This window comes from Pantherophis guttatus, chromosome 16, assembly GCF_059756535.1.
Source record: "Pantherophis guttatus breed Tessera chromosome 16, ASM5975653v1, whole genome shotgun sequence".
NCBI classification, from domain to species: Eukaryota; Metazoa; Chordata; class Lepidosauria; order Squamata; family Colubridae; genus Pantherophis; species Pantherophis guttatus.
The window spans coordinates 15,596,098-15,611,116 of NC_142078.1; the positions used below are offsets into that span (position 1 = coordinate 15,596,098).

General features: G+C 46.7%; 1 protein-coding gene across 3 annotated transcripts in view; it reads left to right on the forward strand.

The window, feature by feature from the left end:
- The window catches only part of TSC1 (TSC complex subunit 1), a 32,964-nt gene that overhangs the window by 3,074 nt on the left and 14,871 nt on the right, over positions 1–15,019 (forward strand). For 2 of the 3 annotated variants that reach the window (XM_087879972.1, XM_087879971.1), the window contains exons 2-13: positions 3,274–3,341; positions 4,202–4,395; positions 4,927–5,030; positions 5,243–5,395; positions 6,558–6,702; positions 7,488–7,642; positions 8,685–8,758; positions 8,908–9,086; positions 10,737–10,852; positions 11,543–11,663; positions 13,171–13,223; positions 14,388–14,454. In XM_087879972.1, the coding sequence (XP_087736098.1) occupies positions 4,290–4,395; positions 4,927–5,030; positions 5,243–5,395; positions 6,558–6,702; positions 7,488–7,642; positions 8,685–8,758; positions 8,908–9,086; positions 10,737–10,852; positions 11,543–11,663; positions 13,171–13,223; positions 14,388–14,454 (1,273 nt within the window). In that variant the 5' untranslated portion in view covers positions 3,274–3,341; positions 4,202–4,289. The remainder of the gene's footprint in view (positions 1–3,273; positions 3,342–4,201; positions 4,396–4,926; positions 5,031–5,242; positions 5,396–6,557; positions 6,703–7,487; positions 7,643–8,684; positions 8,759–8,907; positions 9,087–10,736; positions 10,853–11,542; positions 11,664–13,170; positions 13,224–14,387; positions 14,455–15,019) is intronic. The other variant, XM_087879973.1, reaches the window with a different exon arrangement.

The window sequence follows — 15,019 nt, forward strand, 5'->3', positions numbered from 1 at the left end:
ATATATTAATGCAATACATTCAAAATGGAGCTTTGTGGGTTTGTCTTTGTGAAGCTCTGAGCTTCAGGCTTGTCTGGGTCCCCACGCTGGTGTCCTCCAGCTATTGCAGAATAAAGTAGGTAAAATGACTTGGATGATGGTTTGTTTGTTGTTGTTTTTTTTGCAGAATGCAGTAGGTGAGCTAAAGAGATCTGTGTGTCATTAAAAAGCCATAGCTAAATTACAAACGGCCCTACCACTGTTGTTCCATCCATCTTTGTTGCAGTAACTGGCAGTGGGGTGTGTGTGTGTGTGTGTGTGAAGAAGAAAGAGGAAGGACTTAAAGTGGAACTCTTTAACCCTAAAACAAGACAAGGCCAGCTAGGCTTCATAAATTAATTCCACTCTTGGATTATATGCTATTTCCTCCCCCTGGAAACTGGCTATTCAAATGTTTTCTTGATCTAAACCTGGAGAGGCGTTAGTAGCCACATTTAAGCCACTTGAAGTCCAATAATTCGGTTTTTCCACCCTTCTTCTTACCAGCTATGGATGGCTATCTATCAGGATTCCTTTAATTTGGTGGCCTTTCCGACTATTGACTTCTCCCTGCCCCTGTGTGGTTTGTCTGGTACTTATTTAAAAGGAAAAGACAGATTGTTTTGCCTAAATAGAACTTTGGTTGATTAATATAGAACCCCTTTTTTTTCCTATTTTTTTTTTTTTTTAAAAACACACACCTTCTTTCTTTTGGAAAATAATCATGTTGGTGGATCCAGGAGAGATAGCTTCATGGAGGCTTTTATTTAAAAAGGCCATTTTAATTTTCATTTGAATTCTTTCTCTAGCGCATGCTACTGCTTCTAGGTGAAATGGTCTAGTTATCTACAGTTTGTATGCATGTCTGACTTAGATGCGAGAGGAAAACTCATCTAGGCTAAGGCCTTGAGCTTGCAAAGCTCTCTAAATTCTTAAGCTCCTGAAGAGTACTGACTTGTTTTTTTTTAAATCCTAATTCCGTCAAAATTGTTCTTTTGAAATGGAATAATTTCCATTTATGTTATTCATTCGTCTTACATTATGTCTTGATCCGACCCAGACCTACTGGTCTGCCCCGGAAAAAATCTCATTTTAAGAGATGGGCAATAATATTACTAATTTTAAAAGCCTTGACCTGTTTTTAGAATGTTTGCCATGTGATCAAGTTGGCAGGAATTGGCTCTGTTCTCTCTCTCTCTCTCTTTGTATGCATGTGAGTTCAGCTGCTGGGTCCTTATGTGGTTTGTTGAACCCTATTTTCCTGTTGTGTATAAAGTTTACAAAGAAAGATACTTTTGCTTAAGTTGGTTTTTTTGTTTAAAGCTACCTTTATAAATGCACTTTGCTGTTAGCAACAGAGTAGCAAGTGGCTGCTTCTAAACTGTGTTTGCAAATTGGGAGAAGAAAAAAACAAACAAGACCTGGAAATAGATACTCAAATTGTGTAATCGATTATTTGGAGTTCAAAACAAGTTCCTCTCCCGACTGCAGGTCTGTTGTATGCTTTTTTTTTTTTTTTTTTTTTTAGAAACCAGCATGGCTAAACCATCACCTTTCCCTCCCAAACAAACAATTTCAGAACTTTTACTGACTTCTAAAAGCTGAAGATTGCACAGAGGGAAGGAAGCAATCAAGCTAGGAACCCCTTTCACATGTTCATTCAAAATAAATCGTATTTATGAGTTGGATGTTGGCTTCCAAGCTTCTCTTTGAAACGCTGCAGAAAGAGAGATTTAAGAGCTGTGCATATCTGTAGTAGATGCAACTTGTAATGACTTAGATGTCAGCAAGCATTTGTGACAGTACAGCTGGTCCATGACTTACAACAATTGAGCCCAAAATTTCTGTTGTTAAGTGAGGCATTTGTTAAGTGAGCTTTGCCCCCCCTCCCCGTTTTACGACCTCTCTTGCCTCAGTTGCTAAGTGAATCAATGCAGCTGTGAATCTGGCTTCCCCATTGACTGGGCTTGTGAGAAGGTCGCAAGAGAGGATCACGTGACGACAACACCCCCCCCCCCAGTTGCCCAGATGCAACTTAAAAACAGGTTTTTTTAGAGCAGACATTCCCCCTCCCCCCAAAAGTTTGGTAGTTCCACAGCCAGCATGGCCGTTGAGTGAGGCTTCTGGGAGTTGAAGTTTAGAATTGCCAAGTTGGAAACTCTGCTTTAGGGCAGTGCCAGCCTCTGGCTTGTTATAGGCAAAGAATCAGGTGGAGCAGAAAATCTAGAGCATGCCAAGGAAGATGGTTATAGGCATATTGGCCCATTGGGTGCCAAGTTGGTGACTCCCAAGACTAATATAGAAAGTGCTGGTCCTTGCAATATCTTGTTTGCATTCATTTTCTTGTTCTAAAGAAGAAATTCAAGCATACGAATACGGTTAAATTCGATCTTCCCATATTCTTCGCTTGATCTTTGCTGTAATTTAAAATATTACAGATTGATACATGGCTAGATTTTTTTACCCCCGCATGATTTCCCCCATTTGGTTATATAGATTGGCTGATTGGGATAAGACTGTGGGCCATGACAAAAATTTGTTACAAAGAAAGTGTTCTGTTATACTAAGCTTTTTAATTGAGCCTTTCCGATTATAGATAATCCTTACGACCACAATTGGGCCCAAAATGTTCCCTACTAAGCAAGATAGTTGTTCAGGGAGGTTTTGCCCCTGTTTACGACCTTCCTTGCCACAGTTGTTAAGTGGATCCTTGCAGTTGTTCAGTTAGCCCCACGGTTGTTAAGCGAATCTGGCTTCCTGTGGGCGCTGCTTGTCAGAAGGTCGCAAAAGGGAATCCCCATGACCCTGGGACACTGCAATCGTCATAAATATGAGCCAGTTGCCAAATTTTGACCGCTGATACAGCAACAGTCATAAGTGGGGGTTATGTGAGCCGTTCTCACTTTGAATGGTCACTAACTGGACTGTCGTAAGTCAAGGACTACCTGTACTTGGTCTCTGTTATACAAACATTTGACCTACAGGCATAAATTGTATTTCACGAGGGTTTTGTTCTATAATTCAGAAGTGCAATAGCAGTAGGAGCTCACGTTTTATGCGTTTCTCCCAAGGAAAACATTGGTGAATTGTCCCAGCAAAGACCTGGATATTCCTTAATGGCTTCCAAACAATATTTTAAAAATCAAAACACGCCCAATGTTTTAACAATTATTACAGGTTTTTTTTGCCTTTCCTCTTTTGAGAGATATGTACTCACTGGGTTTTTTTCCTCCTCTTTTTCTTTTTCTTTTCCAGTTCTGTGATCATGAAAAAGCCAGATTGTATAGTGGTGGAAAGGAAGAAACTACTTAGCAGCCAAGCAGGTACATTTCTAACCTCTGTATTTTTATGCATCAACTGAGGTTTTTCTGTCCAGATTTGCAGGCAGGGTGTGGACCGTACAGGTAGTCCTCAACTTACAACAGTTCATTTAGTGACTATTCAAAATTGCATGGCACTAAAAAAAAAATACCCCGTGACTTACAAATGTTTTTCACACAACTGTTGTGGCATCCCCATGGTCAGCTGATCAGAATTTAGACGCTTGGCCACTGACTCATATTTATGACGGTTGCAGTGTCACGGGAGGGGGGGTGGGTCATGTGAGTCCCCTTTTGCGACCGCCTGACAAGCAAAGTCAATGGGGGAGCCAGACTCGCTTTCACGACCTTATGACTAACTTAAATAACCACAGTGATTCATTTAAAAACTTTATGGCAAGAAAAATCGTAAAATGGGGCAAAACTCGACACAACAGAAATTTTGGGCTCAATTCTGACTGTAAGTCAGGGGTGGAATCCAGCAGGTTCTGACAGGTTCTGGAGAACCAGTAGCGGAAATTTTGAGCAGTTCAGAGAACCGGAAAATGCCACCTCTCGCTGGCCCAGGAGTGGGGAGGGAATGGGGATTTTGCAGTATCCTTTTCCTAGAGTGGGGAGGGAATGGAGGTTTTGCAATATCCTTCCCCCAGGAGTGGGGAGGGAAGGGAGATTTTGCAGTATCCTTCCCCTGCCACGCCCACCAAGCCACGCCCACAGAACCAGCAATAAAAAAAATTGGATTTCACCACTGCTGTAAGTCAAGCACTACTTGCATCGGACGGATTGCCTGGAATTCAGGATCAGTGGGTGATGGGAGAGCCAAAGGGACATTTTTCCAAAATCTATATTTTCTCTTCACCTAGTTTGACAGGAGCACCCATGTAGAACTGGAAGCAACTGTGCCTTGCGTGAACACACTGTCATGCACGTCAGCGCCTAGCGTGAAGCAGGATGTCTCAACAAACAAATATTGGGGAACTTCTCCCCATGTTGGATTCTCCAGTCCTGCCTGTCCTGGAAGATATCATGGCTGTGTTTAGAGACAACCTTGCTTCAGGTGCGTTTTGATGCTGGAGCTCTCTTGCCTTTTGTTCTGGGCGGCCTAAATCACAAGCAGAAGATGTGAGTTCTAGTCCCGCCTTAGCTATGAAAGCTAGCTGAGTGGTTTTGGGTCAATCACCAGGAGATGGTGAGTTCTAGTCCCACTTTAGGAATGAAAACCAGCTGGGTGACATTAGGCCAATCACCAGGAGAAAGTTATAGTCCTGCCTTTGGCATGAAAGCTAGTTCTGTAACCTTGGGCCAATCACCAGGAGATGGTGAGTTCTAGTCCCACCTTAGGCATGAAAGTTGGCTGGGTGACTTTGGGCCAATTGCTCTTTTCTCAGCACAACACAACCTACCTCACAGGTTTGTTGTTGGAAAAATAAGCGGAGGGAGTCGTGTTGGACACGCTCTCTGTCTTATTTTTTAATAAATAAAAGTATTAAAAGATTGCTTACGCGGCTGAAAAAACCAAGTCATTTTGTGCGAGTTGATTTGTGTTTTTTTGTTGTTGTTGTTCTGTCCGGATGGCGGATCGACACAGATCGTGGGCCCATGCTGGTGAATTCTTTGGTGGATTACTACTTGGAAACCAGCTCCCAACAAGCTTTGCACATCCTAACTGCTGTTCAAGAGCCACATGACAAGGTAAAACAAGAAGAATGATTTGCATCCAGGCGATGGGAGCGCTAGTTCCCAGCCATAGTTGGCAAGGAATAAGCCGTTTTGGGTTCAGTTCACATCCACAACGGCCCCAGATCATTTCCCCGTTCAGGAGGCATGACATCATCTAGTGCCCCCTGTTTCTGTCCGTGCTCCACGCTTTTAATTCTTTCCCTTTTTCAAAATCTTTCCCCCAGCACCTCCTCGATAAAATCAACGAATACATGAGCAAGCCCGCTACCCGTCTCGCCACTCTTTCGCTACTTGGCCACGTGATTAGATGTCAGCCCTCCTGGAAACATAAGCTCCCTCAAGCCCCCGTTCTCCTTTCCCTCCTCAAGTGTCTCAAGGTAAGGGCTTGATGTCGTTATAAATCTCATTGATTACCGTATTTTTCAGAGTATAAGACGCACCTTAGTTTTTGGGGAGGAAAATAAGAAAAAAGCTGATTGGCAGGTGGATCGGCCTCCCAGAATACCTCCAATCAGCTGTTCCCAGAGGTGAATTTTAGCAACAGGTTCCTTGGTTGTGAGCTCTGTGCCTTGCTTATTTTTCTACCTCTGAAACTCTGTTTCAGAAAAAACTTTTTTTCCTGCCTCTGAAAGCCTCCAAAACAGAGCTTCAGAAAAAAAGCCTCTGAAGCTCTGTTTGGGGGGCTTCTTTTCTTTTCTGAAGCTCTGTTTGGGGGCTTTTTTTTCTGAAGGTCTGTTTGGAGGCTTTTTTTCTGAAGCTTCATTTCTGATGCTTTTTTCAGCCTCTGAAACCTCCGTTTGAGAAGCTGGGCAGGGCTACATTTGGAGTATAAGACGCACCCAGATTTTCACCCTCTTTTTTGGGGGCGGGGGGGAAAGGTGCATCTTATACTCCGAAAAATACGGTATGTTTGGCTTACAGGGATAGAGGGAAGTTCTGACATTCAGCTGTTTTCCAATGCCAAAAGAATCTCATGTGTGCATTTTTGTAACCAGGGGCTTGATTTATTGATTACCAAGTCAATGTTGACCTTTAGTGGACACCATAACTAGCTTTTCTAGAAAGCCCTGCTGGTACAGTGGTTAGAATGCAGCATTGCAGGCTAATTCTGCCCCCTGTCAGGAGTTCAATCCAGACCGGCTCAAGATTGACTCAGCCTCCCATCCTTCCGAGGTGGGTAAAATGAGGACCCAGATTGTTGGGGGCCAGAGGCTGACTCTGTAAACCGCTTAGAGAGGGCTGTTAAGCACTGTGAAGCAATATATAAGTCTAGGGGCTATTGCTCTTTTTTGAGGATCTGTCCTCCATCTTCAGATCTTCCAACAATGCTCTTGCCATTGAGTTCCTCCACTCGGTTACCGGCTGCTTTCCTCCTTTTTCCCTCCACTTTTCCCCAAGGTTACAGGCTTCGGCCAGGAGACCACATCTATTAGAAATGTTTATGTTTCTAAAGTTGCTTATTCCAAACTCATCCATCCTTGCTCATCCTTGATGTATCAGCTGCCTATTAATTCCAGACCTTTTTCCCTTTCATGGCAGACTGACACCGACGTCGTGGTCCTCACAACTGGGGTGCTAGTGTTAATCACGTTGCTACCCATGATCCCTCAGTCTGGGAAGCAGTACCTTCACGACTTTTTTGGCATCTTCGGCCGCCTTTCATCTTGGTACTTGAAGAACCCAGGTGAGATATTGAGAGGGTCCCTCTGGTTTTAGATAGAATGCTGGCCCATCGCCCATCCATCTCCGAATGAATATTATTAAATGCTTCCTTGGGGTATTGGAGTCTCAGAGAGTCACGAACCAATTAAACTAATTGTCTCCTACAAACTCCACTCCCCTTTCGCTCCTATTTTATTCCCTCTGGGAGGGGCCCTTCACTGTCCACCTGTGGCCTTACTCCTGAGTCGACCCTTGTTCTTTAGCTGTTCCCTTCGTCCGGCAACTCTGCGCATGCGCACACTGGGAACAGGCTCCAGCTGTTCTTCTGCCCCACTGATGTCCGACTCCGAAGGCAGCTGATAACTATCAGACGGCCCTGGCCCCCTCTCTGCCTCCGACGCAGAGCCTTCCCCAGACTCCAGGACTGTCCCATGTTCCTCCCCATCCTCCCCACTGTCCGAATCTGCTACCAGCTCCGCCAGCTGCTGAGGGGCCACAACATAGAGCTTGGAGATGGCTTGAAGCCTTCTTAAGATAAGCTTAAGATCCGCTGGCGGGGCACAACACTTCTCTGTGGTCATAATCTCTACCTTGCTGTAGACAAGAAGGAAGAAGTTCAAGGAGAATCCCTCAAGAACCTTTATGGAGGCCCTCAAATTTCCTTTTGAGCAAGGGGAGGTCTTATGTTGTTTTCAGAATTGGGCATTGGAGAGGGTGATGGCGAAAGAGAATCGGGGGACCCCCGGGTGTGTAGAGTTGTGCGAGAGGTGATGGGCATGATACATTTTATGTTGGCTTTCTCCCCAGGCCACGTGGCAGAGATCTACCTGGTCCACCTCCACGCTAGCGTGTACGCCCTCTTTCACCGCCTTTATGGAATGTACCCGTGCAATTTTGTCTCCTTTCTGCGCTCCCACTACAGTATGAAGGAAAACCTGGAGACCTTTGAAGAGGTGGTCAAGGTAACCGAAAGATGGCAGGACCATGCAGGTTGATGGTCTCACTGCCGGAAGCATCTCTTAGAGCGTTCTGACCTAGGTTCCCTTAAAAAGCAGGAAGCAGGAATTGTTCCCGGGAAAACCTCTTTTATTTACACAACTGAGAATTCCTTTCATACACATTCAGCAAGCTCTGTCCAAACAGTTTTTCAAAGGAATATTTATCAACACAGACCTTCTCTCGCTTGGCAAGCTGCCATGTTACTTGTTTCCAAACACAGTACAAGGCCAAACTTGGCACAGAGTCTCTCAGAGTCACGGAACGAACGAATTATTTCCTGCAAAAGCCCACTCCCTGTTTGCTCCTCTTTTGTTTCCTATGGGAGGAGCCAATCACCTCCAAGCTGTGGCTTTACTCCCAAGTCGACCCTGCTTTCTGAGTAGTCTTCTGGCAGCTCTGCACATACGCACACTGGGAACAGACCCCAGCTGTTCCTCTGCCTCATTGCTGTCTAGCTCCCTCTCTGCCTCCAACGCAGAGCCCTCATTCGAGCTTTCCCCAGCCCCCAGGACTGCCCCATGTTCCTCCCCAACCTCCTCACTGCCCGACTGCTGCCAGCTTCGCCGGCTGCCGATGGGCCACAACATAGAGCTTGGAGATGGCTTGAAGCTTTCTAGCTAGCTTAAGATGAGAACCTTTCTTAAAAGTGACTAGGAGAGAGCAGAGCAGAGGTCCACCCCGTCCAGTGGATTAAATTAATAGAAGGAAAAACTTGAGATGTTTCCTGCAGAAGATCTAAAGCTCTCCCAAGTGGAACAGGGAAGCACTCGTTTCAGAATCGATCCATGCCAATCTAGAGTGAAATGGGCCAGTTTTGGGATCTTATGCTTGTCCTGCTCGGCTCAAGTCTCTGGAAATCGGCTCACCTCTTGAATATTGGGAAGGAGCTTGTTCCTTGGGTTGGGTTGTCCTCAACGAAACATTCTATGAAACCAAAACGTTGCCCTTCTCCTTGTCTCATGGTGCCTTTGTCCCCGTTATGAGACCTCTTTGCTCTCCTTTCAGCCAATGATGGGCCACGTCCGTATCCATCCGGAGCTGGTGACCGGTTCCAAGGATCATGAGCTGGACCCTCGGAGGTACGTTCGTTCCTCTCTCTGGTAACGGAAGGTTGGGAATCAACGCCCTCGTAATCGTTTGGATTACGGGAAGGTTCTCCCTTCAAAATCCAAAGTGGCAAGCCTTTGAGCAGGTGTGGAAACCGGCAGGTGCTTGTGCCTCCCAATAGGTGGAAGAGGCTAGAAACACACGACGTGGTGATTGAATGTGCCAAAATCTCCCTGGATCCAGCAGAAGCATCCTATGAAGACGGCTACTGCCCAGCCTCCCTACAAGCCTGCGCGCACCTATCTCTTCGCCCCGTCGACCCCGACGCCAGCTCTTACCTGATACCCCACAGTAGTCTGGGTAAGAAGCTTTAATCCTCCCAAATGTATTAGGAGGAGGAGGACTGCAGGGTCCTTGGTGCTGTCTGAGCTTGGTGGTTTTCTTGCAGATGTTTCGTTACACAACTAGGTAACGTTGTGGGAGAAGGGAGAGGAGTGGAATGGAGGTTGTGGAGTGGAGGAGAAGGAGAAGGGTGGAGAAGAGGAGGAGGAAGAGGAGAAGGACGACGACTGTGGGGTCCTTGGTGCTGTGTGAGCTTGGTGGTTTTGTTGCAGACGTTTCATTACCCAACTAGGTAACATTATCAGTGTTAGAAGGGAATGGAGTTCGGAGAGAGGAGGAGTGTAGCGTCCTTGTGCTCTCAGAGCTTACTTGTTTCCTTGGAGATGTTTCATTACCCAACTAGGTAACATTATCTGTGCTAGAAGGGAGTGGGGTGCAGAGAGTGGAAGGGAAGAAAAGAGGAGGACTTGGGGTCCTTAGTGCTCTCTGAGCTTGGTGGTTCTCTTGCCGACGTTTCATTAACCCAACTAGATAACATCACCAGTGCTAGCGTGTGTGGGGTTTGCTTCCTGTTAGGTGAAGGGTGTGTGTGATTTTCTTCTTCGTAGTTCCTTGCTCGGGGTGTTGTCTTCTGCATGATGGTTTCTCTGGTGCAAATCCACGCTTATCTGTATTTAAAAAGCAAGCAAACCCCATGCTCACCAGCACTGATGGTGTTCCCTAGCGGGGTCATGAAACGTCTGCAGGGAAACGACCAAGCTCAGAGAGCACCAAGGACCCCACAGCTCCAAACCCTGGGCTCCAAATCTTCTCTCCTGTTGAATATTTCTTGCATTAGGCCATGTTCTGCCCCCCTTCCCCACACAGGCAAACACACCGCCAGGCACGCCTGCCAAGATTTTATTAAGCAATCAGACTAGAAACCCTTGCAGATAAGAGTTTTGGCAGTAAACTGCGAAATGCCTGCCAAGTCAGTTTTCACTCACAGTTAGCAAGAGAGAGTTTATCCTCAGTCAGGTTCAGTAGCAAAAAGTAATCCACGAAGCAAGAGTTAGCCAAGATACAATCCAAATATGCACAAGCCAGATTTCAGGTAACGTGATGTGACTCTCAGGTTTTTAACTTTGACCGTCACAAAGCCTGAAGAGCAATCCCACCCACTTTTATTCCTTGTGGGGTGTGGCTCAGTGACTCAGTTCAATCTCTGGCCCTCCCATGCCTCTTTCGTTGCTGCGCACGCTTCTCCCTCCGACGCTGCCTGGGATCAAGCCAGGATTCATCATCCTCGCTCCCTATCTGTTGTTGTTCTGATAGGCTTTCCTCCTGGCATATCCCAGGCTGTTCCTCCTGGCCTTCGGATGGAACCTGAGGCATTGCCAGAGAGGAGGGTCCTGGAGAGGGAGGCCTTGTCAGTTCCTCCCCATCACCTCCTGAGTCCTCTTCCTCTGTTAGGACAGAGTTGGGGTCACAACAAGCCAACTACTCTCTCAATGATGCTGAAAAAAATGATTTTCAACCAGTCCTTGCCCTTAGCTGTTGCAGCGTCCCTGCAGTCACATGACCCTAATTTGCAACTCTCCCTGGGGGCTTCTGCCCCCAGCAAAGTCGATGTGGGGAGCTGGATTAACCTAACATCCCGTCTTGTCTTTTCTGCTCTTTTAACTGCAGTAGCCGCGACGTCTACCCCTTACTCTGCTTCTCAGCTAGTCCTCTCCCAGATACCAGGGCAGCTACCTCACATCCTCAACCCCCAGTCCTCAAGCTTGTCCACTGAGCCTCAGCAGGTAACGGGGTGGGGTTTGTCATCTCGCAGGACCAAGTTGAAATCTTTCCTTTGGGCGGGTCCCCCGCAGGTTGTTTCTGGGGGGGCGGGGGACGGGACCCAGTTTTCAAAGTGGTCTCTTCGGACTACTTTAAACCTGCCTTCTTAGTGTGGCAGTTTCAAGAAGAGGCTGGCCGGCCATTTGTCTGAAGTCGGTCTAGGGCAGTGATGGCGAACCTGTGCCCAAACTGTGCCCCCGCGCACATGCCCAGACTGAAAGGTGCACGTGTGCGTGAATGGCACGTGTGCAGCAGAAACCTGAAGACCAGTTGGCTGGTGGGAGGGGCCAGGGGAATCCCAACACCGGCAGCGCAGCAAATGCTAAGATCTTTTTCTTTTGTGAGCTTCTGTTTCGTTGTTTGCCGGGAAACAGAAGCTCACAAAAGAAACTCCACAGAGATCTCACCTGGGGCGACGGCGCGCGTGCCAGCAGAGAGGGTTCTGCGTGCCGTCTCCTCCTTGAGCAGGGGGTTGGGCTAGAGGACCTCCAAGGTCCCTTTCCAACTCCGTTATTCAGTTAAATAACTCACGTGGATGCCCCAGTGGTGAACCTCGGACAAGGGAGCATGTGGGGGGGGGGAAGCTCAGATTGCTACAAAAAGCCATATTTTCCCCCACCTCATCCTCTGGAGTAACTCAATTTATTTTTCAGGCGCTTTTCTGGAGCCCCTCTGCTGTTTGTGGCATGACCACCCCTCCAACTTCTCCTGGCCTTGTTCCGGAGCCTTTGCAGACTTCTTCCCAGCCTTACACCAAGTTCTTCAGCACAGCCGGTACGACGTCCCAATTTCTTCCCCTTTCCCCAGGCACCAGGGGGAAATTCAGCAGGTTCTGGCGAACCGGTAGCAGAAATTTTGAGCAGTTCAGAGAACCGGCAAATGCCACCTCTGGCTGGCCCCAGAGTGGGGTGGGAATGGAGATTTTGCAGCATCCTTCCCCTGGAGTGGGGAGGGAATGGGGATTTTGCAGTATATTTCCCCTACCACGCCCACCAAGCCACACCACAGCCACCAAGCTACGCCCACAGAACCGGTAGTAAAAAAAATAATAATAATAATTCCATCACTGCCCAGACATGAAATCTTGGATTTGTCTGGGCCTCTGTTCAGCCACTACGTTACCCCTCTGGTATACCGGGACATTTATTCAGGAGTGGGTGGGGGCGAGGCAGGGAAGGGGGGCTTAAGAAGCTGAAGCTGAGTACAAACAGTGCCCAACTTAACAACAGTTCATTTAGTGACCATTCAAAGTTATCACCGCACTGAGAAAAAGTGACTTACGACCGTTTTTCATACTTAACTACCATTGCAGCATCCCCCAGGTTCATGTGATCCAAATTCACATGACCCTGGGGGCAGCCGTCTCATATTTATGACGGTTGCAATGTCCCCGGGGGGTGTGTGTCACGCCATCCCCTTTTGCGACCTCCCGACAAGCAAAAGTCAAGGATTCGCTTAACGACTGTTACTAACTTAACCACTGCAGTGACTGACTGAATCGCTGTGGCCAGCAAGGTCATAAAACGGGGCAAATCTCTCTGGACCGATGTCTCAGCAATAGAAATGGGCTCAATTTGTTGTAAGCCGAGGACCGTTTTTAAGGAAGCGGGGCGGATGCCGTTCGAAACGTCACAACGTGAGGGGTCTGATGGGCGCGTTCACAAAAGGGGCCCCGTTGCAACCTGCGGACTTAACCAGCGAGCGTAGAGTCTTCCGCACGTTCTCTTACACCTTGGGGGAATTTTGGTCTCAAGTCAAAAAATCTCCTTTTGCAAAATAAAATGCTTTTCTTAGAATGTGACCCGTTGCTTTGCCTGACCGCTGGCTCCGTAGGCAATTTTCCTTTTTCTTGAAGAAAAATAACGTGTTTCCCCGAAAATAAGACCCTGTCTTATATTTTTTGAACCCCGAAATAAATGCTTGGCCTTATTTTCGGGGAGGTCTTATTATTTTAGGGCACATGGGGCATGGTGGGGGTCCTCTTTCCGTCTTACCTGATTTCCAGCTCTGCATTTAAATATTTTCAGGGAGGGCTTATTTTCGGGGGATGTCTTATTTTGAACATGCGCTCAAAAGCCCGATTAGGCTTATTATCAGGGGATGTCTTATTTTTGGGGAAACAGGGTAGCAATAATCACACCCGTGAAGCCAAAAGGCATCGTTTTGGCTCTTCTTTTGCTAAAGTTTGCTAAGCTTCGTTGGAAATCCCCTGTTGAGCAGCTGGGAAAAAGGAATGTCCCAGCAGCGGCAGCCAAAACCCATCTTCTGTTCTGCATTTCAGACGATTTGGTTCCGAGTTCAGTTCCTGCGACGACCGCTGCACCTTCAAAGAAGGTAAAAGTGACCGTGTCTAGCAGGGGCTCCGCTCCATCTTTGACTCGCGGGTAGAAGAACGTGTGGAATAAACTTGGGTTGGTTTGGGCTAACTCGGGGGTCGGCAACCTGGGGCTCTGGAGCCGCATGTGGCTCTTTCATCCCTCTGCTTGCGGCTTCCTGTCGCCGGTCGGTTCCACAATTGATAGGGCTTTCGGTTAGGACAGGTAGAGGAAAAAGGACGCCGCACTAGGAGGAGACTCTGTGGTGGGGGAACCGGACTTCCGGTCGGCTCCAGAATTGAGCGGGGGGCTTCTGGTTAGGACATTTGTGGCTCTTTGAGTGCTTAAGGTTGCCGACTTTTGGGTTAACTAGACAATACTAGATGTGCTGTTGCCAATTTTGCTTCACGCTTTGTCTTTAGGATAAGAAATCCAGGTTGATTTGCGCCATTCCGTGGGGTGTATTTTGCCTTTTTTTTTTCTCCATTTTTTCAAAATAAGTTTTATTATTTTTTTTTTCAAAATAATGGCGAGCCAGATGACTGCCCCAAATTCTCCTTGACTTAATAACCATTCATTTAGTGACTGTTCAAAGTTACATCGGCGCTGAAAGGAGTGACCTGATGGTTTTTCACCCTTAACGACCACTGCAGCACTAAATCCAGACGCTTGGTCACTGACTTGTATTTACGACGGGGTCACGGGATCTCCTTTTGCGGCCTTCTGACAAGCCAAGTCAATGGGCCAGCTGGATTCGCTTAACAACCGTGTTACTTAAGAACCTCAGTGATTGACTTTAACAGCTGTGGGGCAAGCGAGGTCGTGAAATTGCGCCGGAATTCACTGAACAAATGTTTCAACTTAGCAACAGAAATCTGGGGCTCAGTTGTGGGTCGTAAGCCGAGGACTTTCCTGTGGGGGGGGAAATTTTAAGAGCAATAATTCTTCCCACCTGTCTTTATTTCCACTTTTAAGCTAGAGCTCAAAGCGGCTTTTCCCTTGCAAGAACCCATCCAGGTGGGCAAATTTCAATCCCAGAATTCTTTGCAGTAGCTACGCAGGCTGGAGGCTTCTGGGAGTTGAAATGCACCTCTTGGAAAGGGTGTGTGTATGTGCCGTTAAAGTACCTGTCTCCGCAATTAAATTTGAATTAAATCCTCTTTTTTTTCCACTCCATCCCCAGGAGGAAAAAGCAGATCCTTCGAGGCCTTTTCTGTCCCGACAGCAAAATATCATCAGCAGAACTTTAGGTGAGTTTTCAGTGCTAAATTATTGCCCTTTTCTCATATTTTCATTACTATTGACCAAATTTACAGGGTAAACGTCTTGAGGACGGGGCTGTTCCTTTGGGCCTCTCCCTCTCAAGCGGAGAGATTTGGAAACCTTCGATGAAGCACAGTGTAGGAACTCTTGATTCATTCCCTTCCTAAGAAGTCCAGGTTAAATATTATCTACAGGTGATCTTTTACTTAGAACAATTAGTTTCCAATCTTCCCTGGGAAATCAAAAAATGGTTGGAGGAAATTATTGAACAAAAAATAGATATGAAGCCAAAGTTATTCCTTTTGGGTATAATAAAAGGTAATATAAGCAATGAAATCCAATACATCATGCTCCATATAATCACTGTAGCCAGAATCACATTCGCCCAAAATTGGAAGCAAGAAAAGACTCCCATCAAATGCAATGATTATTAAAAAAGGTGCTAGAATACGCAGAAATGAACAAATTAACGATGGAATTAAGGGACAGAGAGGAAACAGTGTATTATGAGACGTGGAACAGATGGTATAATTGGCTTGAAAAGAAGTCTAA